Source organism: Taurulus bubalis, assembly GCF_910589615.1.
Source record: "Taurulus bubalis genome assembly, chromosome: 8".
Lineage (NCBI taxonomy): Eukaryota > Metazoa > Chordata > Actinopteri > Perciformes > Cottidae > Taurulus > Taurulus bubalis.
Genome location: NC_136596.1, coordinates 693,065 through 716,447, shown reverse-complemented (window position 1 = coordinate 716,447; position 23,383 = coordinate 693,065). Strand labels below are relative to the sequence as shown.

The following is a 23,383-nucleotide window of genomic DNA, read 5'->3' as shown; positions in this document are numbered from 1 at the left end:
GATGGAGGATTTTTTTGACTCATCGGTGGGGAGAGACGGGGATGTGTAGAAAAATTACTCATCATTTGTAAGAGTGCAGCAGCTGGTGAGGACGTTGCTCTGAAACAGGAGGCAACGGAGCGGGGGAGCCGATTACCCAGCAGCCACTTCTGTTACAGGAAGTCTGAAATTTGGGATCCCAGAGGATCTTTACGTGGCCAGAGGTATGTGGACAGCCGATCTGCCGCAGGTCTGTTGGAGGCCTGTTTCAGTAAGAGGGGGCTGAGGTCAGGGTTCTGTGCAGACCAGTCCAGTTCTTCATAGGGAACCAGTTCTTAAAGTGATTCTGACTATTGAGGGGGAAAAGCTTCAGAGTGTTAACTTTCAAAAGAGACCAAGACCATGCATTTACTCCAAATGGTTCAAGTACAGCTTGCAATTTACTTTGGGTATACCTTGGATAGGCGTTTTAGGCAAATTTTACAGGAACGCTAGCAGGTTAAGGAGCTGCTTTGTGTAGGGGGATGATCTAGACCAGGAACCAGACCTCCTCTCGAGGGGCGTGTCCACATCCTTCTGGCCGTATCGGAAAGCTTAACGTTGTCACCTGGCCAACTGGGTAATCAGCTGATTTGATGAACCCCGCCCCCTCATCCATGGCAGGGGCTGGGCCCCACGTTACAGTGGGCGGGGCCTCTATTGGCCAATGGCAAAGGGCAAAGCATCAAGCAGGAAACAGGAAGCAGCGGCGGCATCTTACCAGTGTTTGTTCAGACACTCGTCACGGTAACCGTAGCAACACTAGCTGCTTACCCCCCCCCCCCCCCATTCATCGAACCTGAACAAAGCCCCCCCCCCCAACTTTATAGTCTACTGAGAACGGGCAGACGGGCGGGCGGACGACACACACTATAGAAAATGAAACAAACAAAAAGATGTTAGACACATTTAAAGCCACACAGTTACAATGAGCAGAGAACAGGAAAGAGCGGTTAGGAACCTTTAAACACGTCGTCGGCTCCGCTCTGAATGTTTAAACGTTCAACCGGCGAGTTAGAAGAAACCAGAGAGAGAGAGAAACACACTGGGACGCTGAGGAGCTAACTGACTGTGATGAGGAGGAGCGTCCTTCATCAGAGACCTGCAGCACGAGCAGACAGAGAGAGACAGAGCGGCCATGTTTCCATCCAACGCTCAGCGGAGAGGCTCCGCCCCCACCCGTCTCCTCCTAGGGGCCGTGATTGGCTCCTGACGAGCCGGGGATTCTGATTGGTTCCTGATTGGTTTAAATAGTTTGGCCTGTTAGACGTAGCTCTATTTTGGGGTTTTATGTATTTTCTACTTCCCCGTAGTCGCGTATGTGTTTGTTTTAAATATACGAGCGCCATTTTATTCATATATTCCACTGATTTTGTGAACCTAAGACCTTTGGTTAATCAATTCCACCCACCAATACAGTTCATCCACATGAGTAAAGGTATGTTTTCACAAGAGATATGAAGAATTTCCAAAATCGAGATTCAATCTTTCAGCTTTAGGACCATATTTTCTCTTTACACTTTTGCCTTAGGACAATGGTGCCTCATTATATAGAGAGCTGAGATTGTTCTGCAATTGTTGATGTAACACATGGGTATCTGTCATATGGAAGTGCTTTTAAAAGGTGAATTTAAGAAATTACGTAAAATCGAGAAAACAACCTCAGTCCCCAGAGGGTTAATGAAGAATACTCAGTAAAAGGTTTTCCTGATGTATTATTGTCACGACAGCACTGATGAACCAGCTGTCACAATGGTTTACATCTCAACTGGTCTCCGTGAGCAGGCGGTTTACAACGAGCAGACACTGACACACTTTACAAGCAAAGCTATTGTTGATGCCTCTTTGCTGTTTGTAATAACTGAGTTAGTGGAGAGCTGCTCATTGTTGCCACGTCTTTACTTCCTGAATGCCTCCCGTGTTCTGGCGGCTCTTTGTTCGTCTGCATGAATCAAACCTTCAGATGACCTGAAGTCAGCTCAGCGTGAAGCGCTTGAAGCCGACGGTACAAATATAGAAACGACAGGAACGTAGCTCACGAACACTTTGCTGCTTTTGTCTCAGCAGGCGTTTGTTTTTCGTCTCATGAGCGACGGACATTTTAACAGCTTCGTCACAGATGACTGGGACTCGAATTGGACTTTTGGCAAAAGGGTCAGACTCTGCTGAGAGTGATCTTGACAGTCGGATGGAAGCAGAGCTGAGAGACAGGGACAGAGAGAAAGTTCTAGAGCAGTGAGGAAGAAGAGAGGCGAGGAAGAAAAGGCAGAGGCTGATGTACCATCTGGAGCTTCACTCAGAGCTTTGCCGGTCATCTCTCTCTCTCCGACCAGCCAGACGTAGCCAGATCCGGTCATGTTGAGCTGCCGGGCCGCTTTATACACAGCGGCAGCTTCATCCTCACTGCCAACACACAGAAGGCAAACAACAAGTCACACATATACACAAGTACCCTAAAAGTACCCTGACAAGCTTTCAAGTACCCTGCAACACTGGTGGGCCGTCAGGGCCTGCTAAGCCTTCTCTGCTGGCCTAAACAGAATCACATCCGGTACGCCGCGATCAGCTGTTAAACAGCAGGCGTAGGTACAATATCAACAGCCCACCACTGCCCTACAAGTACCCTGACGTACTCACAAGTACCCTAACAAACTCACAAGTACCCTGACAGCCTCACAAATACCCTAACGGACTAACAAGTACCCTGACAGTCTCACAAATACCCTAACCTCAGCAATGGTCTTGAAAACACATGATAACATTTTAAAAACCTTCAGACCTGAACAAATGAAACCAAATGCATAAGTCTTTGTTAAGTTGCATCCTCCACCTTCTCTGTGGATGTTCAGTCAGTGTTGATGGTAAATGTTGTCTATTGAAGCAATACATTCCTCTCCTGGTGTCCCAAGATGGACATGTTCTGGTCGAGGTCTACGTGTTCTGGTCGAGGTCAACATGTTCTGGTCGAGGTCTACGTGTTCTGGTCGAGGTCAACATGTTCTGGTCGAGGTCAACATGTTCTGGTCGAGGTCTACGTATAGGAACAACAAACTGCCCCTGATAGACTTCCACTGGAGCTTTCAGCCACGTCTTCAACAGGAAAGCTCGGCAGTAAATGAGTAAGAGGACCATGAGTGGCGAATTAATCTGATTGGTTCAAAAGCCGGAAGGAGGAGAGCGTCTTCTGTCTGAGGACTTGTTGTTCGGACTCGAGCCAGGAGGCTTTGATCTGAAACGCGTTCCCTGAACAGAAACCTGAAAGTCCTCCGGCAGACAAAGCAGCTGAGGGCTATTTTCAGAGTTCAGTCCTGCTCCACTCTCAACGGCATGATGGAGGATTGTTTTGCCTACATGTCCCAGTATGCCTACATGTCCCAAGATGCACTTCTCTCCACTAACTACCTCGGCCCCTCCTCAGGTCTCCCACTGCTCCACTTAATCAGGTCAGAATTAGCGCTGATAGTCAGCCTGTTAACTATTGCAACTACACAGCAACAGCATAATATGGTAGCAACCAACTAGCAACCACCCAAACCCCTTGACGGTTGTGCAAACCTGGCAGAGAGGATGATGACTCGGGCCTCCAAGTCTTTGGCCTCCAGCAGCAGAGCCGTCAGGTTGGTGTCCGGGCTGAACAGCAGCACCTTTTCCGCCTGGAGGGCCACCGCGCAGGGCGACAGGAGGCAGGGCGACAGGAGGCAGGGCGACAGGAGGCAGTGCAGGGCGGCAGGACGACAGGCAGCAGGACAACAGGAGGCAGCGCAGGGCGACAGGCGGCAGCGCCGGACGACAGGCAGCAGGGCCGGACGACAGGCAGCAGGGCGACAGGCGGCAGGGCGACAGGAGGCAGCGCAGGGCGACAGGCGGCAGCGAGACAGGTCACATCGTAGGACATTGAGAAACACCACAGGACACACCACAGGACACATCATAGGACACGCATTATTAGCTGTGAACCGCCCTCCCCGACACCTCGGCTCACAAGTGAGTTTGTCAGGGTACTTGTGAGTTTGTCTACTTGTAGGGTACTTGTGAGTCCGTTCGGGTACTTGAGAGTTTGTTAGGGTATTTGTGAGTTTTGTAGGGTACTTGTGAGTTTGTCAGGGTACTTGTAGGGTACTTGTGAGTTTGTCAGGGTACTTGTAGGGTACTGTTGAGTTTGTCAGAGTACTTGTGAGACTGTCAGGGTACTTGTGGGTACTTGTGGGTTTGTTATTGTACTTGTGAGTTTGTCAAGGTACTTGTAGGGTACTGGTGAGTTCGTCAGGGTACTTGTAGGGTACTTGTGAATTTGTCCCATGACCCCATGACCCCATGACCCCAGCCTCGTCCATGCTCCCTCTCACCCACACCACATGGAGGGAGGGGGGCGGGGCCTAAAAGTGTTCCACTGCTGAACTGAAATAAAACTCAAAGTCGAAGCTTGAATACGAAGAAGGAGGGGCAAAAACAAGTTGTGCGTGGGGCTGTGGCGCATGCAAACTGAGGCGCTTTCAACCAACCAATCAGGGGCGTGCATGTTAGAGAGCGCCAATGCAACCGCAAATAATAATTAAAAAAGAGTGCCGTGGAGAGAAGGAAGAGGGGGAGGAGAGAGGTGGATACCGGAGCAGGAGGAGGAAGGAGAATGAGAAAGGAAAAGGAGGTTTGATGTTGCAGAGGAGCACGAGGATCCTGGTGGGCGGCGTTCCTCGAGTCTGCATCCAGAACCAAAGCCTCAGCCCGGCTGCATGCAACGCGTCACATGGAAAAAGGAAGAGGAAGGGCGTCTCTCCTGCGAGGGGGAACCCCTCCCCGGGGTGCAGGAGTCATGGCAAACAGAAAGAACAGAAAGAGATGGTGGAGAACAGACCAGCCACCCGGATAAGGGTCTATCTCTGGACCGGATTCTGGGGGGGCGGACCGGCGCCGCGACTACGTAGCGAGCTCATTGGTTGGGCGGCGTGCATCAGTTGACCATGCAAGTTTATACCTTGGGCGTTCTCCTGAAGTCAAAGTTGTGCTGGTCGAGGGTTTCATAGTTCCTGTTTTTAGTCTGATGGTAACGTCACAGAGAAGATTACAGACACAGAAAAGATTACAGACAGTCAGAAGAAACCACGTCAGCATCCAGCACAAGACCTGCAACGGAGACGCAGACACACCAGACTGTCCGTCCGTCCGTCCGTCCGTCTGTCTGTCGAGCTGCCTGTCTGACTGGTTTTGATATTTTTCCTAAATTATTGATCTGAAATTGTGAGTTATGATAATTGTATTATTAATATTAAACAATAAGAGTTTTTAACAACGAGAGATGAAATTAAACTAACTTCTAGTTATTTTTAGTCGTAGAGATAAAAATACAAGTGAAGGTATTTTTAGAGCCGACGGAGAACAAAGTACAAAGAACAGAGAGTCATCAACGTGAATCAGAACCACAAGAGGAACCGGCTCACTGAGATCAGCAGAATGAGCGTAAACTACTCGGCTAGCGTTGCACAATGAACCCAATGAAGAAGAAGCCCATGACCCGGAGGGAGTCCAGACCGCCATGAGCTGGCCTGCCTCAACACACACGATCCACTGTGTAGATTATCAACTTCTTCTTCTTCTTCTTCTTCTTCTTCTTCTTCTTCTTCTTCTTCTTCTTCTTCTTATATTTAACGTAGACTGATATCTGCAGAAAACAGAAGAACTCTTCTTCTCTGGTTAGTTATTCCTCGATGAGACGAGCGCGTTGATGTTGAGTCACCACGGCGGAGGAGCTCCCATTAGTCCTCCATTCAATCCACTCCAAATGTTAATCTCATTAAATATAGATCCTAACACACACACACACACACACACACACACACACACACACACACACACACACACACTATTTTATGTCTCAGATTCTCTTTTGTTTCACGGTTTCGTTGAATGTGTTTATGGAGGACTCGGTCCTCAAGCAGCAGCTTTTGAGCTCTGGATACGAGTTCCTTGTTTTGTTTTGAGTTTTGATGAGGAAGTACGACAGCTGGATGGAAGCTCTGTGAAGGACTCTTGGTATAGGCCTCACCGGGCTTCTGGTGATCTCCAGAGCCACCAAGAGGGACATCATGACCACTGTACGGACCCTAAAGGACCCCTGCCTGGCATACGGGGGGCCACATAGCCTGAAGGGCAGGGTCCCTGCCTCCCCGGGCCCCTGAACCGGGGGTCCGAACCTCAGGGTCGAGTCGACGTCGGGTTCCCTCTGCTGCCCCTGCGCCATAGCTCACACCGATTCCTGCTTCACCTCTTCAGTGAGCAGTCCGGCCAACTCCTGCTCCACGTCTCCAGTCAGCGGTCCGGCCGGCCCCAGGCCCGACCTCCACCTCCGTGGCGCTGCCAGCCCAGGTCCAGACTGCCGCCTCCACGCCGCTCCCAGAGCCGGTCTCCATCTACGCACCGCTGCCAGCCAGTGTCCTGCCGGCCCCCGGAGCGCATCTGCGCATCTTCTTGTGACGTCTTCTTGTGGCCTTCTTCTTGTGGCCTTCTTCTTGTGACGTCTTCTTGTGGCGTCTTCTTGTGGCCTTCTTCTTGTGGCGTCTTCTTGTGACGTCTTCTTGTGGCGTCTTCTTGTGACGTCTTCTTGTGACCGTCTTCTTGTGGCCTTCTTCTTGTGGCGTCTTCTTGTGACGTCTTCTTGTGGCGTCTTCTTGTGGCCTTCTTCTTGTGGCGTCTTCTTGTGGCGTCTTCTTGTGGCGTCTTCTTGTGACCGTCTTCTTGTGACCGTCTTCTTGTGGCCGTCTTCTTGTGACCGTCTTCTTGTGGCCTTCTTCTTGTGGCGTCTTCTTGTGGCCTTCTTCTTGTGGCCTTCTTCTTGTGACGTCTTCTTGTGGCCTTCTTCTTGTGACGTCTTCTTGTGGCCTTCTTCTTGTGACGTCTTCTTGTGGCCTTCTTCTTGTGGCGTCTTCTTGTGGCGTCTTCTTGTGGCGTCTTCTTGTGACCGTCTTCTTGTGACCGTCTTCTTGTGGCCGTCTTCTTGTGACCGTCTTCTTGTGGCCTTCTTCTTGTGGCGTCTTCTTGTGGCCTTCTTCTTGTGACGTCTTCTTGTGGCCTTCTTCTTGTGACGTCTTCTTGTGACGTCTTCTTGTGGCGTCTTCTTGTGGCCTTCTTCTTGTGGCCTTCTTCTTGTGACGTCTTCTTGTGGCCTTCTTCTTGTGACGTCTTCTTGTGGCCTTCTTCTTGTGGCGTCTTCTTGTGGCGTCTTCTTGTGACCGTCTTCTTGTGACCGTCTTCTTGTGGCCTTCTTCTTGTGGCCTTCTTCTTGTGACGTCTTCTTGTGGCCTTCTTCTTGTGGCGTCTTCTTGTGGCCTTCTTCTTGTGACGTCTTCTTGTGGCCTTCTTCTTGTGACGTCTTCTTGTAGCCTTCTTCTTGTGACGTCTTCTTGTGGCCTTCTTCTTGTGACGTCTTCTTGTGACGTCTTCTTGTGACGTCTTCTTGTGGCCTTCTTCTTGTGACGTCTTCTTGTGGCCTTCTTCTTGTGACGTCTTCTTGTGGCGTCTTCTTGTGGCCTTCTTCTTGTGACCGTCTTCTTGTGGCCTTCTTCTTGTGACCGTCTTCTTGTGGCCTTCTTCTTGTGACGTCTTCTTGTGGCGTCTTCTTGTGGCCTTCTTCTTGTGACCGTCTTCTTGTGGCCTTCTTCTTGTGACGTCTTCTTGTGGCGTCTTCTTGTGGCGTCTTCTTGTGGCCTTCTTCTTGTGGCCTTCTTCTTGTGGCGTCTTCTTGTGGCCTTCTTCTTGTGGCCTTCTTCTTGTGACCGTCTTCTTGTGGCCTTCTTCTTGTGACGTCTTCTTGTGGCCTTCTTCTTGTGACCGTCTTCTTGTGGCCTTCTTCTTGTGACGTCTTCTTGTGGCCTTCTTCTTGTGACCGTCTTCTTGTGGCCTTCTTCTTGTGACGTCTTCTTGTGGCCTTCTTCTTGTGGCCTTCTTCTTGTGACGTCTTCTTGTGGCGTCTTCTTGTGGCCTTCTTCTTGTGACGTCTTCTTGTGGCCTTCTTCTTGTGACGTCTTCTTGTGGCCTTCTTCATGTGGCCTTCTTCTTGTGACGTCTTCTTGTGGCCTTCTTCTTGTGGCCTTCTTCTTGTGACGTCTTCTTGTGGCGTCTTCTTGTGGCCTTCTTCTTGTGACGTCTTCTTGTGGCCTTCTTCTTGTGGCCTTCTTCTTGTGACGTCTTCTTGTGGCGTCTTCTTGTGGCCTTCTTCTTGTGACGTCTTCTTGTGGCCTTCTTCTTGTGGCCTTCTTCTTGTGACGTCTTCTTGTGGCCTTCTTCTTGTGGCCTTCTTCTTGTGACGTCTTCTTGTGGCCTTCTTCTTGTGGCCTTCTTCTTGTGACGTCTTCTTGTGGCGTCTTCTTGTGGCGTCTTCTTGTGGCGTCTTCTTGTGACCGTCTTCTTGTGACCGTCTTCTTGTGGCCTTCTTTTTGTGACGTCTTCTTGTGGCCTTCTTCTTGTGGCCTTCTTCTTGTGACGTCTTCTTGTGGCCTTCTTCTTGTGACCGTCTTCTTGTGGCCTTCTTCTTGTGACGTCTTCTTGTGGCGTCTTCTTGTGGCGTCTTCTTGTGGCCTTCTTCTTGTCACGTCTTCTTGTGGCCTTCTTCTTGTGGCCTTCTTCTTGTGACGTCTTCTTGTGGCCTTCTTCTTGTGACCTTCTTCGTGTGACGTCTTCTTGTGGCCTTCTTCTTGTGACCGTCTTCTTGTGGCCTTCTTCTTGTGACGTCTTCTTGTGGCCTTCTTCTTGTGACGTCTTCTTGTGGCCTTCTTCTTGTGGCCTTCTTCTTGTGGCCTTCTTCTTGTGGCCTTCTTCTTGTGACGTCTTCTTGTGGCCGTCTTCTTGTGGCCGTCTTCTTGTGACAAGCGGCACACCGGGTCTTGTGACGAGCGGCACGCCAGCCTCATTATTTCATTATGAATCAGAAAGATGTTTAATTCAGAAACGCTGCAGCTCAACTTTAATATTCATGTTCCTCCTCCAACATTCATGAGTCTCACGGAGACAGGAAGTCACCGTTCGTACTTTTATAAACTCACTCATCTGCACTCGTTTGACTTCACAGACGTCTCCTGTGGGATGTGAACTCACAAACTAAACATGAAGACAATATCACTACTTATACAGAGTGTGTAGGACATTGTGTTTGAGAGAGAGAGAAAGAGAGATAGAGAGATGGAGACAGACAGAGAGAGATAAACAAACAAAGAGTCCAAAAATAATGAAAACTAACTCATTCCGTCATTAATATTCTCATTGTTGTTTTTTCTGGTACTTTAAATATATTTTCATGATACTTCTATACTTTTTCTGGTACTTTAAATATATTTTCATGATACTTCTATACTTTTACTGAAGTACATATTTTAATACTGTGTTATTAATACTTTTACTGCAGTACCCTTCAGACGATCAGAGTAGGGAATCTGTCTGTCTGCAGAGACGAGGACAGACAGGCAGGCAGACAGACCGTGTGGAGGAGGTGAAGAAATGAAGGATGACATGGACAAAAAGAGAGAGAGACAGAGAGAGAGACAGAGAACTGAAGAAAACGTACATTTAATGTGTTCCATAAAAAGAGAGAGAATTAACTAAAACTCCACCAAGACAGAACACAAAGTATCTTGACAAAAGAAAATGTTTTAAGAATTGAAGAACACTCGGAATACGTTTTTTTTTTTAACTATGGAGGAGTTGAAAACAAGAAAACAGTGAAGATGTTCAAACGTCTCTGAACACAGAATATGTAATATCTACATGTGTCATGATGTTGGTTTGTTTCCTGTTTTATTGTGAAGTCCTTGTCTTGCGTGTCCTCTGTGTTCCCTGCACTTCCTGCCCCAGGGATTGTCTGCCTTGTCCCTGATTGTGTATTCCCTTCACCTGTCCTGCCCTCATTATTGCCACCTGTGCCTCGTTACCTTCCACTTGTATTTAAACCCTGTTTGTCCCCTTGTCGGGTTGTACTGTTTGTTCCTGCGTCCCCTGTTAGAGGTCCTGCAAGTTGTCCTGTATAGATGCCTGATCTTGCCTCCATGTTTTTTGGATTCCTGTTTTTGTTTGTTTGTTCCTCAGGAGACCCTCAGCTTCAGACCCTCAGCTCTGGATCTAGCAGTCATCTAGGTATTTTGTCTTCACGTCAGTCTCTGCAGGATGGTCGGTCTAAAAGAGTCCCTCACGCCCCTGAACCACTCAGAGGTTCTGGGAGAGACCAGCTGGTAGGAGAGACGGGTGAGGCCGTCACGTTAAACTAAAGATCTCTGTACCTTGTTTCATGAGCTGATCAATAAAACATACAGAAATGTTTTTAATCTGGTGGACAAATCAAAACATTTCATAGACGTGAAACTCATTCTGAAAATGGAGGAGTGAACTGATGGGACAACACACACACTGCAGCTCATTGTTTGTCATGCATTGATCAACAAACATCTGGATCAGAACAAAGCACACAACAAATAAACACACATGACAGACCAAGGAGCTCACCTTGGCCTCACGCTCCTCCAGCAGTGTGTGTGTGTGTGTGTGTGTGTGTGTGTGTGTGTGTGTGTGTGTGTGTGTGTGTGTGTGTGTGTGTGTTAGGGCTGGGCAAAGTTGAAAAAAATTAACTGATTAATAGCATGATTTTTCTGAGATTAATCGCATTATGCGCCACTAGTAAAAACTAGTGTATTGCGCGCTTTTATTTTAAAGTAATGTTATCAGAACAATATAACAGCAAGTTAACAACAGAATATAAATCTAAAATATATGCTAGGGAAGAAAAAAAATATTTATTATTTAAAATTTTGTAATGCTTCTATATGACTGGTCATTCACTTAAATATTGTATTTATTATTTATTTTCAGATGTTAGAGACTATTTTATTCTAATGTAAAACAGCTTAATCTCATGCTGAAGAAGAAACATTTGTCTTTTATCAGGAACAACATAAACAGTCTGTTCAGTAGTAAGGGTCCCTGTGAGGGACAAGCCCCTCCTTCTTTTGTCATGTCCAGTAGTAAGGGTCCCTGTGAGGGACAAGCCCCTCCTTCTTTTGTCATGTTCAGTAGTAAGGGTCCCTGTGAGGGACAAGCCCCTCCTTCTTTTGTCATGTTCAGTAGTAAGGGTCCCTGTGAGGGACAAGCCCCTCCTTCTTTTGTCATGTTCAGTAGTAAGGGTCCCTGTGAGGGACAAGCCCCTCCTTCTTTTGTCATGTTCAGTAGTAAGGGTCCCTGTGAGGGACAAGCCCCTCCTTCTTTTGTCATGTTCAGTAGTAAGGGTCCCTGTGAGGGACAAGCCACTCCTTCTTTTGTCATGTTCAGTAGTAAGGGTCCCTGTGAGGGACAAGCCCCTCCTTCTTTTGTCATGTTCAGTAGTAAGGGTCCCTGTGAGGGACAAGCCACTCCTTCTTTTGTCATGTTCAGTTTGTTGCTGACCTTAAAGATTTATGTTTAAGACCAGCAATTGATTAACTTTATACAAAAGCAATCAGTGCTTTTGATCTTGTTCAGTTTTTCTTACTCAGAGAAAAGTCCAGTCTGTGTTGACTTGAACAAGAGCATGAAGTCTGGTTGGATGAGGTGGAGATGTGAAGGACAGCTAACAGGTATCTCAGCGGCGGCTTTGTGTGATTAGTGCTCTGAGCGGCTCGCGGCAGCACCCGCTGCTCGCTGAGGACAGAAACTACAGAACAAGACGCGCTTCAGTCTGTTGGCAACAAGCCGGTCGCTGAGGCTGTGGAAACCCCGCGCACACGTAAATCACCTTCAAAGTAAAAGCAGTGCCGTTGTATTGCATTCATGGCGTGCATCTTATTTATTTATTTTTCTTTTTTGATTGACCTCACGTGGGCCGGACTGGGAGAGCCGAAAGACGCCCAGGTCTGAACTATGCCGTCTGGGAGAGATTTAAAGTGCAGCACCTGTGTGGGCAGCATTAAGACCCTCCAATGCACACAAAAAAACAGAGTTAACGCATGGTCAAATAATTAACGCTGTTGATAGTTTGCCGCGTTAACGTGCCCAGACCTAATAAATATGTGTGTGTGTGTGTGTGTGTGTGCGTGTGTGTGTGTGTACACAAGGAGCTCACCTTGGTCTCGCGCTCCTCCAGCAGCGTCTCCAGTCTCTTCTGAGCGGCTCGTCCTTCGTGGTCGTCGCTCACGATGAGGATGATGTGGTTCCATCTGAACTCCCTCATGAGGTCGAACCAGACGTGGGCCTGGTGGGAGTACGGGGGCACGGTCCTCAGGAAGGACAGGTGGATGCTCTGAGGAGGAGATGTATTGATCGGTTATCAGCTCTCCAATCTGTGTTCTCTATTCATCCATGATCACTTGGTCTTCCTCTCTTTAGGACATCCATATCAGAGCTGACGTTTTGTTACCTCCAGTTTGGCGATTTGGCCGTCGCCATCTTGTTTTTTTTGCAACATGGAACAGGAAGTGACCATATGTGGACTGAAGAGGAGGGACGTAGAGACCTGTCAATCACCCTAAAACATACCCTGCTTTATGGTCTGTTTGATTCTATGATTTTTCGCAATAAAAACATTTTTTTCAGGTTTTATGTATTCTATTATAATGAACTTGTTAGTTATAATATTGTGTATTCTATTGTAATAAACCTGCTAGTTACAATATAGTATTTTCTATTATAATTGTTATGGTTGTAGTTTTTTTACATCAACCATCCATCACGTTCAGTTCTCCATGTTCAGTTCTCCACTGGAAACCAGAAGAGACGGGTGTTGGTTACCTGGTTACCAGAGACGATGTAGATCATGAATAATGAAAAGCACCTGAGGTGTTTGTGGTTCTCGTCTCTACATGCAATCTCAGTAAAGTCAATCTGCCGCTGGTGTTATAATCAAACACACCCTCACTGATAAACATGTAAATATTTCATCAGTTAATGGGAGAGGAGCTCGAGCACTGTTCACAGGGAGCGCTGGGATGTTCAGGGGTATTATGGGATGTTCAGGGACCAATGACACTCAATTGTTTCATCAATATTCTAAATCGTGAGGGAGACTGAGAGGTTTCCAGTGGAGAACTGGAACAAACTGGACTGAATATTCTATAACCTTAAGCACTTATGGGGCGGCTGTGGCTCAGTGGTGAGCAGGGTCGTCCTTCAATCAGAGGATCGGAGGTTCGATCCCAGGTTTCGCTAGCCCATGTTGTTGTATCCTTGAGCAAGACGCTTAACCCTACATGTCTCCTGTAGCTGTTCTACGGTGTATGGATGTTAGATAATGCTGATGTGGCTCCTTCATGGTAGCTCCTCTCATCAGTGTGGGAATGATGTCATGTCGCGTTAAAGCGCTTTGAGTCATCGGAAGAATAGAAAAGCGCTGTACGGGGCCATTTTATCATTTAAGAGTCTCAACACGTCTCTGTTTTTTTTTTTATATATATATATATATATATATATATATATATATATATATATATATATATATATATATATATATATATAAAGGTCACTCTAAAAAGTGATGCTTCTTTACTGGGATAAAGGTTTGAACTGAGTCATTGTAAGTCCTGATTCTGAGGCTCAGAGGAAGGTCATCCAGACAGAACGTGAGAGGACCCATGACGAAGCCCTGAGGAACACCTCCATGAAGAACCTGATCATAGAGAGAACGTGAGAGGACCCATGACGAAGCCCTGAGGAACACCTCCATGAAGAACCCGATCATAGAGAGAACGTGAGAGGACCCATGACGAAGCCCTGAGGAACACCTCCATGAAGAACCCGATCATAGAGAGAACGTGAGAGGACCCAGTATGCCTACTACTCATTATATGAATAATTTCTGTCATATTCATGTAATGTGCTGTAACTCTGTTACGTTGTTCATTCTGGTCACATGACATCTATTGCTTCTGTCCATCCGGGGAGAGGGATCCTCCTCTGTTGCTCTCCTGAAGGTTCTTCCTGTTTTCCCTGTGAAAGGGTTTTTACTATCTTTATTGGGGGAGTTGTTCCTGATCCGATGTGAGGTCCCGGGACAGGATGTTATGTTACAGACTGTAAAGCCCTCTGAGGCAAACTTGTATTTGTGATGTTGGTGATATGTGATATATAAAATAAACTGAATTGAATTGAGGACGAAGCCCTGAGGAACACCTCCATGAAGAATCGGATCATAGAGAGAACGTGAGAGGACCCAGGACGAAGCCCAGAGGAACGCCTCCATATAGAACCCCTTCAGCTGAAAGTCCTGTGAAGGGTGACCCCAGGTTCAGGTCTACCCACTAACCCTGTGGAGGTGTACCTTGTCCGAGTAGATGGACATGCGTGTGGTCAGGCCGAGCACAGGGATCCGGTAGAACCCAGCGGTGTAGGAGACGGGCGTTGGAGTCAGGTGGTCGTTGGACTGAGGAGGGTGGCTGACCAGGATCGCATACACCTGCAGAGGAAGACTGGTTTCAGTTACACGCCTGTTTCATTTCATAATCACATAGAAAACAAACTCATATTATCTGAAGTACAAATTAGACTTTTCTAATTTATCTGATAGCTTTAGATTCTTTAGTTTATAAAAGTTCAGTTGAATGAGTCGAATAATTTACCATGAATAAAGAGACAGAAATGAAATGTGTAACTGTTTTTATGGTCAATTTTCCTGTTAAAACATCCATCCATCCATTATCAGCCGCTTATCCGGGGTCGGGTCGCGGTGGCAGCAGGTTCAGCAGGCCGACCCAGGCTTCCCTCTCACCCGCAACACTTTCCAGCTCATTCTGGGGGATCCCGAGGCGTTCCAAGGCCAGCCGGGAGATATAATCCCTCCAGCGTGTCCTCGGTCTTCCACGGGGTCTCCTACCAGTTGGACGTGCCTGGAAAACCTCTAATGGGAGGCGTCCAGGAGGCATCCTGACTAGATGCCCGAACCATCTCAGCTGACTCCTTTCGACACGAAGGAGCAGCGACTCGACTCCAAGCTCCCCCCTGATGTCCGAGCTCCTTACTCTATCTCTAAGGGTGAGCCCGGCCACCCTGCGGAGGAAGCTCATTTCGGCCGCTTGTATTCGAGATCTCGTTCTTTCGGTCACGACCCAGAGTTCGTGACCATAGGTGAGGGTTGGAACATAGACGACCAGTAAATGGAGAGCTTTGCTTTCCGGCTCAGCTCCCTCTTCACCAGGACGGACCGGTACAGCGCCTGTTTTACTGCTGCAGCCGCACCGATCCGTCTGTCGATCTCCCGCTCCCCCTTACCCTTACTGGAGAACAAGACCCCGAGATACTTGAACTCCTTCGCTTGGGGTAGGCAGTTTGTCCCCACCTGGAGGGAGCAATCCACCGGTTTCCGGCAGAACACCATGGCCTCAGATTTGGAGGCGCTAACTCTCATCCCTGCCGCTTCACACTCGGCTGCAAAATGCTCCAGTGAATGCTGGAGGTCACAGTCCGAGGAGGCAAACAGGAGCACATCATCCGCGAACAGCAGAGAAGCGATCCCGAGACTCCCGAACCGGATCCTCTCCGCCCCCTGGCTGTGGCTAGATATCCTGTCCATGAAGGTCAGGAACAGGACCGGTGATAAAGGGCAGACCTGGCGGAGGCCAACACCCACCGGGAACGTGTCTGACTTACTACCGAGGATACGGACACAGCTCCTACTGCAGGCGTACAAAGACCGGATAGCCCGTGCCAACGGGTCCGGCACCCCATACTCCCGCAGCACCCCCCACAAAAACCCCCGAGGGACCCGGTCGAAAGCCTTCTCCAAGTCCACAAAGCACATGTAGACTGGTTGGGCAAACTCCCAGGACCCCTCCAGTAGTCTTGCAAGGGTAAAGAGCTGGTCCACTGTTCCACGACCGGGACGGAATCCGCACTGCTCGTCTTGAATCTGAGGTTCGACAAGCGGTCGGAGCCTCCTTTCCAGCACCCTGGCATGAGCTTTTCCCGGGAGGCTGAGCAGTGTGATGCCACGATAGTTTGAGCACACTCTCCGGTCCCCCTTCTTGAAGATGGGAACCACCACCCCGGTCTGCCAGTCCATGGGCACTGTTCCCGACCCCCATGCGACACTGAAAAGGCGTGTCAACCAAGACAGCCCAACAATGTCCAGCGCTTTCAGCATCTCAGGGCGGATCTCATCCACCCCTGGCGCCTTGCCACCAAGGAGCTTTTTGACTACCTTAGCGACCTTTGCCAGGGATATGGGAGAAACCACCCCAAAGACTTCCGGCGCTGCCCCCTCTCCGGGGGACATGTTGGCCGGGTTTAGGAGTTCCTCAAAGTGCTCTCTCCACCGCCCGACGATGTCCCCAGTCCGGGTCAGCAGTTCCCCCCCCCTGCTGAGAACAGCCTGGGGAAGCCCCTGCTTTCCCTTCCTGAGCCGTCGGATGGTTTGCCAGAACTTCCTTGAGGCCAACCAAAAGTCCTTCTCCATGGCCTCCCCGAACTCCTCCCATGCCCGAGTTTTAGCATCCGCGACCATCGCAGCTGCAGCCCTTCTGGCCTGCCGGTACCCGTCAGCTGCTTCAGGAGACCCCTGGGCCAGCCAGGCCCGAAAGGCCTCCTTCTTCAGTTTGACGGCTTCCCTCACCCCCGGTGTCCACCACCGGGTTCTCGGGTTGCCGCCACGACAGGCACCGATGACCTTCTGGCCACAGCTCCGAGCAGCCGCGTCCACAATAGAGGCTTTGAACATGGTCCACTCGGGTTCCATGTCCCCAGCCTCCCTCGGGATTTGTGAGAAGTTCTTCCGGAGGTGGGAGTTGAAGACCTCCCGGACAGGATCCTCCGCCAGACGTTCCCAGTTCACCCTCACTACACGTTTGGGCTTGCCAGGTCTTTCTAGCCGACTCCCCCGCCATCTGATCCAACTCACCACCAGGTGGTGATCAGTTGACAGCTCTGCTCCTCTCTTCACCCGAGTGTCCAAGACATACGGCCGCAGATCAGATGATACGACTACAAAGTCGATCATTGATCTCCGGCCTAAGGTGTTCTGGTACCAGGTACACTTATGAGCCACCTTATGGTCGAACATGGTGTTCGTTATGGACAAACTGTGGCTAGCACAGAAGTCCAACAACAAAACACCGTTCGGGTTCAGATCGGGCAAGCCGTTCCTCCCAATCACGCCCCGCCAGGTTTCTCTGTCATTGCCCACGTGAGCGTTGAAGTCTCCCAGGAGAACTATGGAGTCAGCAGGCGGCGCCCTTTCCAGGACCCCTCCCACCGACTCCAAGAAGGCCGGATACTCTGAACTGCTGTTCGGTGCATAAGCACAAACAACAGTCAGAGCTTTACTCCCTGCAACCCGTAGGCGCAGGGAGGCGACCCTTTCTAAATAATGTTAAAGTATTAGAAGAATATAAATAATGTTAAAGTATTAGTAAGAGTGTAAATAATGTTAAAGTATTATTATGAATGTTAATAATGTTAAAGTATTGGTAAAAATGTAAATAATGTTAAAGTGTTAGTAAGAGTGTAAATAATGTTAAAGTATTAGAAGAATATAAATAATGTTAAAGTATTTGCAATAATATAATTAATCAATTAATGTAGAAAAAATTAACAGATTATCGTTCAAATTAATTATATTTACTGTGTAATATTAGTACTTTCAGTTTTTTTGTGTATTTAATTTCCAAGAATGAAACTGTGAAATCATTTCTACATCACAGTAGCCTATGTGTGTGTGTGTGTGTGTGTGTGTGTGTGTGTGTGTGTGTGTGTGTGTGTGTGTGTGTGTGTGTGTGTGTGTGTGTGTCTGTGTGTGTGTGTGTGTGTGTGTGTCTATAATCCCTCCATCTCTCCTCTGGGAGGATGGAGGGATTATATCTCAGTTTCTGGAGCAAGAGGATGTTAATCTGACGTTCATTTATCTCTATTGTCTCTCTATCTCTCTTTGCCTCTCTCTCTCCCTCCCTGCCTGTCTCTCTCTCTCTCTCCCTGCCTGTCTCTCTCTCTCTCTCCCTGCCTGTCTCTCTCTCTCTCTCTCCCTGCCTGTCTCTCTCTCTCTCTCTCTCTCTGCCTGTCTCTCTCTCTCTCTCTCTCTGCATGTCTCTGTCTCTCTTTGCCTGTCTCTCTCTCCCTCCCTGCCTGTCTCTCTCTCTCTCTTTGCCTGTCTCTCTCCCTCTCTCTCTGCCTGTCTCTCTCCCTCTCTCTCTGCCTGTCTCTCTATCTCTCCCTCTCTCTCTGCCTGTCTCTCTCTCTCCCTCTCTCTCTGCCTGTCTCTCTCTCCCTCCCTGCCTGTCTCTCTCTCTCTCTCTCTCTCTCTCTCTCTCTCTCTCTCTCTCTCTCTCTCTACAACAAAGGGTCTGTTGGCCTCATTTCTTTCACAAAAGACAAACTGAAAGTAACTGAAATCTTTCTGTTTCTGTTTGTTAATGTTTCTGTTGTATTGTTAACAGCCTGGTTTAATGAAGACATCCTGACTCATGTGCCGTCATGTGACACGGCATGTGACACGTCATGTTACAGGTCATGTGACGGTCACGTGACAGGAGGCGGACTCACCTGGTTGGAGATGAGGTCCTCGCAGACGGACAGGGCCATCTGGATGGCGTTGGGCTTGTGCGTGACGGAGATGGCGTTCATCTTGAACTTGTCCTTGCCGTACAGCGCGTTGGCCTGGCTCACCGCCTCCTTGAACACCTGCTCGTAGCGCTTCTGACTCAGCACGGCGCCGATGTTCACCAGCCGGGGCTCGCAGCCGCCGCGAGCGACGGAGCAGCACTGCAGCACGGCGAGGAGGAGCACGGCGCGAAGCTCCACTGAGGAAAACGAGGAGGAGAGGAAGGTCAGAGACCTCCGGAGCTGACCACATGACCACTCATGAGAAAAATAAATACAACAACAATTCTCATTTTTTGACCACAGACTGAATATAAGAAGTGGTCACTGTCTCTCGTTGGTTTGTGGACCTTTAATGCAGCTTTAACACATGAAGCATAGACTTCTATACAACCAGAGGAGTCGCACCCTGGTGGTCAGGAGAGAGAACGCAGCTTTAACACATGAAGCATAGACTTCTATACAACCCCCTGGTGGTCAGGAGAGAGAATGCAGCTTTAACACATGAAGCATAGACTTCTATACAACCAGAGGAGTCGCCCCCTGGTGGTCAGGAGAGAGAATGCAGCTTTAACACATGAAGCTTTATAAACATGAGTTTATGTCTCAATCTCTAGTTTCAAGTCTTCTTCAATACAGCATGATGTTCATTTAGTAAATTATGGTGATTTAGAGTCAAACAGACCATAAAGTAGGGGATGCTTTAGGGGCGGGGCTACAAGGTGATTGACAGGTCGACACCAGAGACGTACATGGCGTCTTTAAGTCACTCAACCTCAGTCACTTCCTGTTCAGTGGTTGCAAAAAAAAGAGATGGCGACAGCCAGAATGCTGAACTGGAGTCTTCAAAACTATTTATATGTTCATCAATGTAATCTTCTTTGACAGACGATTATATAACAGAATATTTAATCTGAGTTTTATTCCACAAAGAGCAGAAAAAGGTTCAAAGAGGACAAATGAACATTATGAATTATTAACATAATGAACATTATGAATTCCATTCATTCATTTTCATCCTTATCCGGGGTCAGGTCTCAGCAGGTCCAGCAGGCTTCCTTCTCACCCGCAACATGTTCAGATCATTCTGGGATCCCGAGGCGCTCCAGTCAGCTGGAGATATAATCCCTCCAGCGTGTCCTGGGTCTTCCTCTGGGTCTCCTCTACTTGGACGTATCTGGAAAACCTCTAATGGAGGCATGCAGGAGGCATCCTGACTAGATGCTGAACACCTCAGCTGACTCCTTTAACACGAAGGAGCAACGACTCGACTCCAAGCTCCTCCTGATGTCCGAGCTCCTTACCCTATCTCTAAGGCTGAGCCCTTAAGAGGAAACTCATCTCCTTACTCTATCTCTAAGGCTGAGCCCTTCAGAGGAAACTCATCTCCTTACTCTATCTCTAAGGCTGAGCCCTTCAGAGGAAACTCATCTCCTTACTCTATCTCTAAGGCTGAGTCCTACAGAGGAAACTCATCTCCTTACTCTATCTTTCAGGCTGACCCCCTTAGTGGCCTTCGGCAGGGATATGGGTGCAACCCCCCCGCCAAGTCTTCAGGCGCTGCCTCCTCTCCAGGGGACATGTTGGCCGGGTTCAGGAGTTCCTCAAAGTGCTCTTTCCACTGCCCGACGATGTCCCGATGTGTGAGATGTTCTTCCGGAGGTGGGCGTTGCAGATCTCCTGGACAGGATCCTCTGCCAGATGTTCCCAGTTCACCCTCACTACACATTTGGGCTTGCCAGGTCTTTCTAGCCGGTTCCCCGCCATCTGATCCAACTCCCCACCAGGTGGTGATCAGCTCTGCTCCTCTCTTCTCCCGAGTGTCCAAGACATACGTCCCAGATGATACGATTACAAAGTCCATCATTGATCTCCGGCCTAAGGTGTTCTGGTACCAAGTCCACTTATGAGCCACCTTATGCTCCAACATGGTGTTCATATGGACAAACCATGGCTAGCACAGAAGCCCAACAATGAAACACCTCTCTGGTTCAGACAGGGCAAGACGTTCCTCCCAATCATCCCAAGACGTTCCTCCTAATCACCCCAAGACGTTCCTCCCAAACATCCCAAGACGTTCCTCCCAAACACCCCAAGACGTTCCTCCCAATCACCCCAAGACGTTCCTCCCAAACACCTCAAGACGTTCCTCCTATACACCCCAAGACGTTCCTCCTATACACCCCAAGACGTTCCTCCTATACACCCCAAGACGTTCCTCCTATACACCCCAAGACGTTCCTCCTATACACCCCAAGACGTTCCTCCCAAACACCTCAAGACGTTCCTCCCAATCACCTCAAGACGTTCCTCCTATACACCTCAAGACGTTCCTCCTATACACCTCAAGACGTTCCTCCCAATCACCTCAAGACGTTTCTCCCAATCACCTCAAGACGTTCCTCCTATACACCTCAAGACGTTCCTCCCAATCACCCCAAGACGTTCCTCCCAATCACCTCAAGACGTTCCTCCCAATCACCCCAAGACGTTCCTCCCAATCACCTCAAGACGTTCCTCCCAATCACCCCAAGACGTTCCTCCTATACACCCCAAGACGTTCCTCCCAATCACCCCAAGACGTTCCTCCCAATCACCCCAAGACGTTCCTCCCAATCACCCCAAGACGTTTCTCGCCATCACCCCAAGACGTTCCTCCTATACACCCCAAGACGTTCCTCCCAATCACCCCAAGACGTTCCTCCTATACACCCCAAGACGTTCCTCCCAATCACCCCAAGACGTTCCTCCTATACACCCCAAGACGTTCCTCCTATACACCCCAAGACGTTCCTCCCAATCACCTCAAGACGTTCCTCCCAATCACCCCAAGACGTTCCTCCTATACACCTCAAGACGTTCCTCCCAATCACCCCAAGACGTTCCTCCCAATCACCCCAAGACGTTCCTCTCAATCACCCCAAGACGTTTCTCGCCATCACCCCAAGACGTTCCTCCTATACACCCCAAGACGTTCCTCCCAAACACCTCAAGACATTCCTTGCCATCACCCCAAGACGTTCCTCCCAAAAAACCCATGACGTTCCAATGAATATTATGAAAATCATGAATATTATGAACATAAACTGAGCAGTCTTCTTTCATTTTAATTTGTTATTTTCTGTTTTTTAAAGGGAGGTGATAACCAGGGCTGAATATGAAATGTCCTTTTTGAATAATGATTAATGTAATAATGATAATTGTAATAAATATCAATGAATAATGATCATGAATATTGATAAATGAATATGAATGAATTTAATATTGATCAATATAATAATGATAAATTAATATTGATGCATGCATATTGATATTATATTAATATTAATTAATATTAATATTGGTATAATATGCTTATTGATCAATATGATAATGATACATGAGTATTGAACATTGATCATTGTAATAATGATAATATTATAATCATGATTATATTGATACATAAAATAATAATCATATTGATACATATAACATTGATAAATATAATATTGATAATATAATAATCATGATCATATTGATAGATATAATACTGATACATACATATAATAATGATAATATAATAACAATAATGATAATAAGCATGATCGTATTATATATATAATATTGATACATATAACATTAATAAATATAATATTGATAATGTAATAATCATGATGTATTGATAGATATAATACTATAATAATATTATAATATATAATATATAAAATATTATGGGCATAACTCAGAACTCACTGTTTCTCTGCGCTCGTGACCGTGGACGCTCCCTCGGTCTCCTGTTGATTTCTGGTCTGTGATTTCTCTCCCGGGTTTTCCTCCCGGTGCTCCCGGTCCTCCCGGTCCCGGTCCCAGTCCCGTCACATGACCCGCTTATAGAGAACAGAATGAAATGACGTGACGACACGTTTCTTCTCTCACAGTGGAACCCGCGGAGCGCGTGACATTGTTGATTTCGTCTCGCGCCTCGTCCTGTTGATCCGCGCGCGCGGCCTCCGCGGAGAGAGAGGCTCAATGCGCGTGACTGAGCCGGTTCCTCTTCATCACTTCGGGTTTTAAAGTCTCGCTCCTCTTCCTCTCCGGGGATGCGCACGGACTCTCAGATGACCTGAAGCTCGCGAGCCCGCGATCCGTCCTTGGAACCTGACGCTCGCTCCCGTGCGCTCTCAGCCCGGAGGAGAGGGTGCGCGCGTGGCCGCCGGAGCGTGTGCACGAGCTTCTCTCTGGTTGTCGGTAGAATTAATGAAGTGGCTCGTGCTCGTGCTCGTGCGGCGCGTTCACAGACATCCCGCTACTCTGTGAATGTCACATTGAAATTAATATTAATATTTAATAAATTATTTCAGTTTGTATCAGAAGACAATTATTACTTCCTTTAAGTATGACGTCATGAATCAGTTATGAATGCATTAAATAAACAAACAAATAAACAAAATAACTCATCTTCATCAGTAGAGGTCTTCATCTTCATCAGCAGAGGTCTTCATCAGTAGTAGTAGAGGTCTTCATCAGTAGAGGTCTTCATCTTCATCAGCAGAGGTCTTCATCAGTAGAGGTCTTCATCTTCATCAGCAGAGGTCTTCATATTCATCAGTAGAGGTCTTCATCTTCATCAGCAGAGGTCTTCATCAGTAGAGGTCTTCATCTTCATCAGCAGAGGTCTTCATCTTCATCAGCAGAGGTCTTCATCAGCAGAGGTCTTCATCAGTAGAGGTCTTCATCAGTAGAGGTCTTCATCTTCATCAGCAGAGGTCTTCATCAGTAGAGGTCTTCATCTTCATCAGCAGAGGTCTTCATCTTCATCAGTAGAGATCTTCATCAGCAGAGGTCTTCATCAGCAGAGGTC

General features: G+C 48.0%; 1 protein-coding gene across 1 annotated transcript in view; it reads right to left on the bottom strand.

The window, feature by feature from the left end:
- Nucleotides 1-19,744, bottom strand: part of grin1b (glutamate receptor, ionotropic, N-methyl D-aspartate 1b) — a gene marked incomplete at both ends in the record, with an annotated part of 38,356 nt that extends 18,612 nt beyond the window's left edge. The window contains 7 exons of the mRNA XM_079222220.1: nt 2,300-2,421; nt 3,574-3,671; nt 4,991-5,053; nt 12,089-12,265; nt 14,279-14,413; nt 18,487-18,786; nt 19,610-19,744. Coding sequence (XP_079078346.1) covers nt 2,300-2,421; nt 3,574-3,671; nt 4,991-5,053; nt 12,089-12,265; nt 14,279-14,413; nt 18,487-18,786; nt 19,610-19,744 — 1,030 coding nt within the window. The remainder of the gene's footprint in view (nt 1-2,299; nt 2,422-3,573; nt 3,672-4,990; nt 5,054-12,088; nt 12,266-14,278; nt 14,414-18,486; nt 18,787-19,609) is intronic.
- Nucleotides 19,745-23,383: the final 3,639 nt, after the last annotated feature.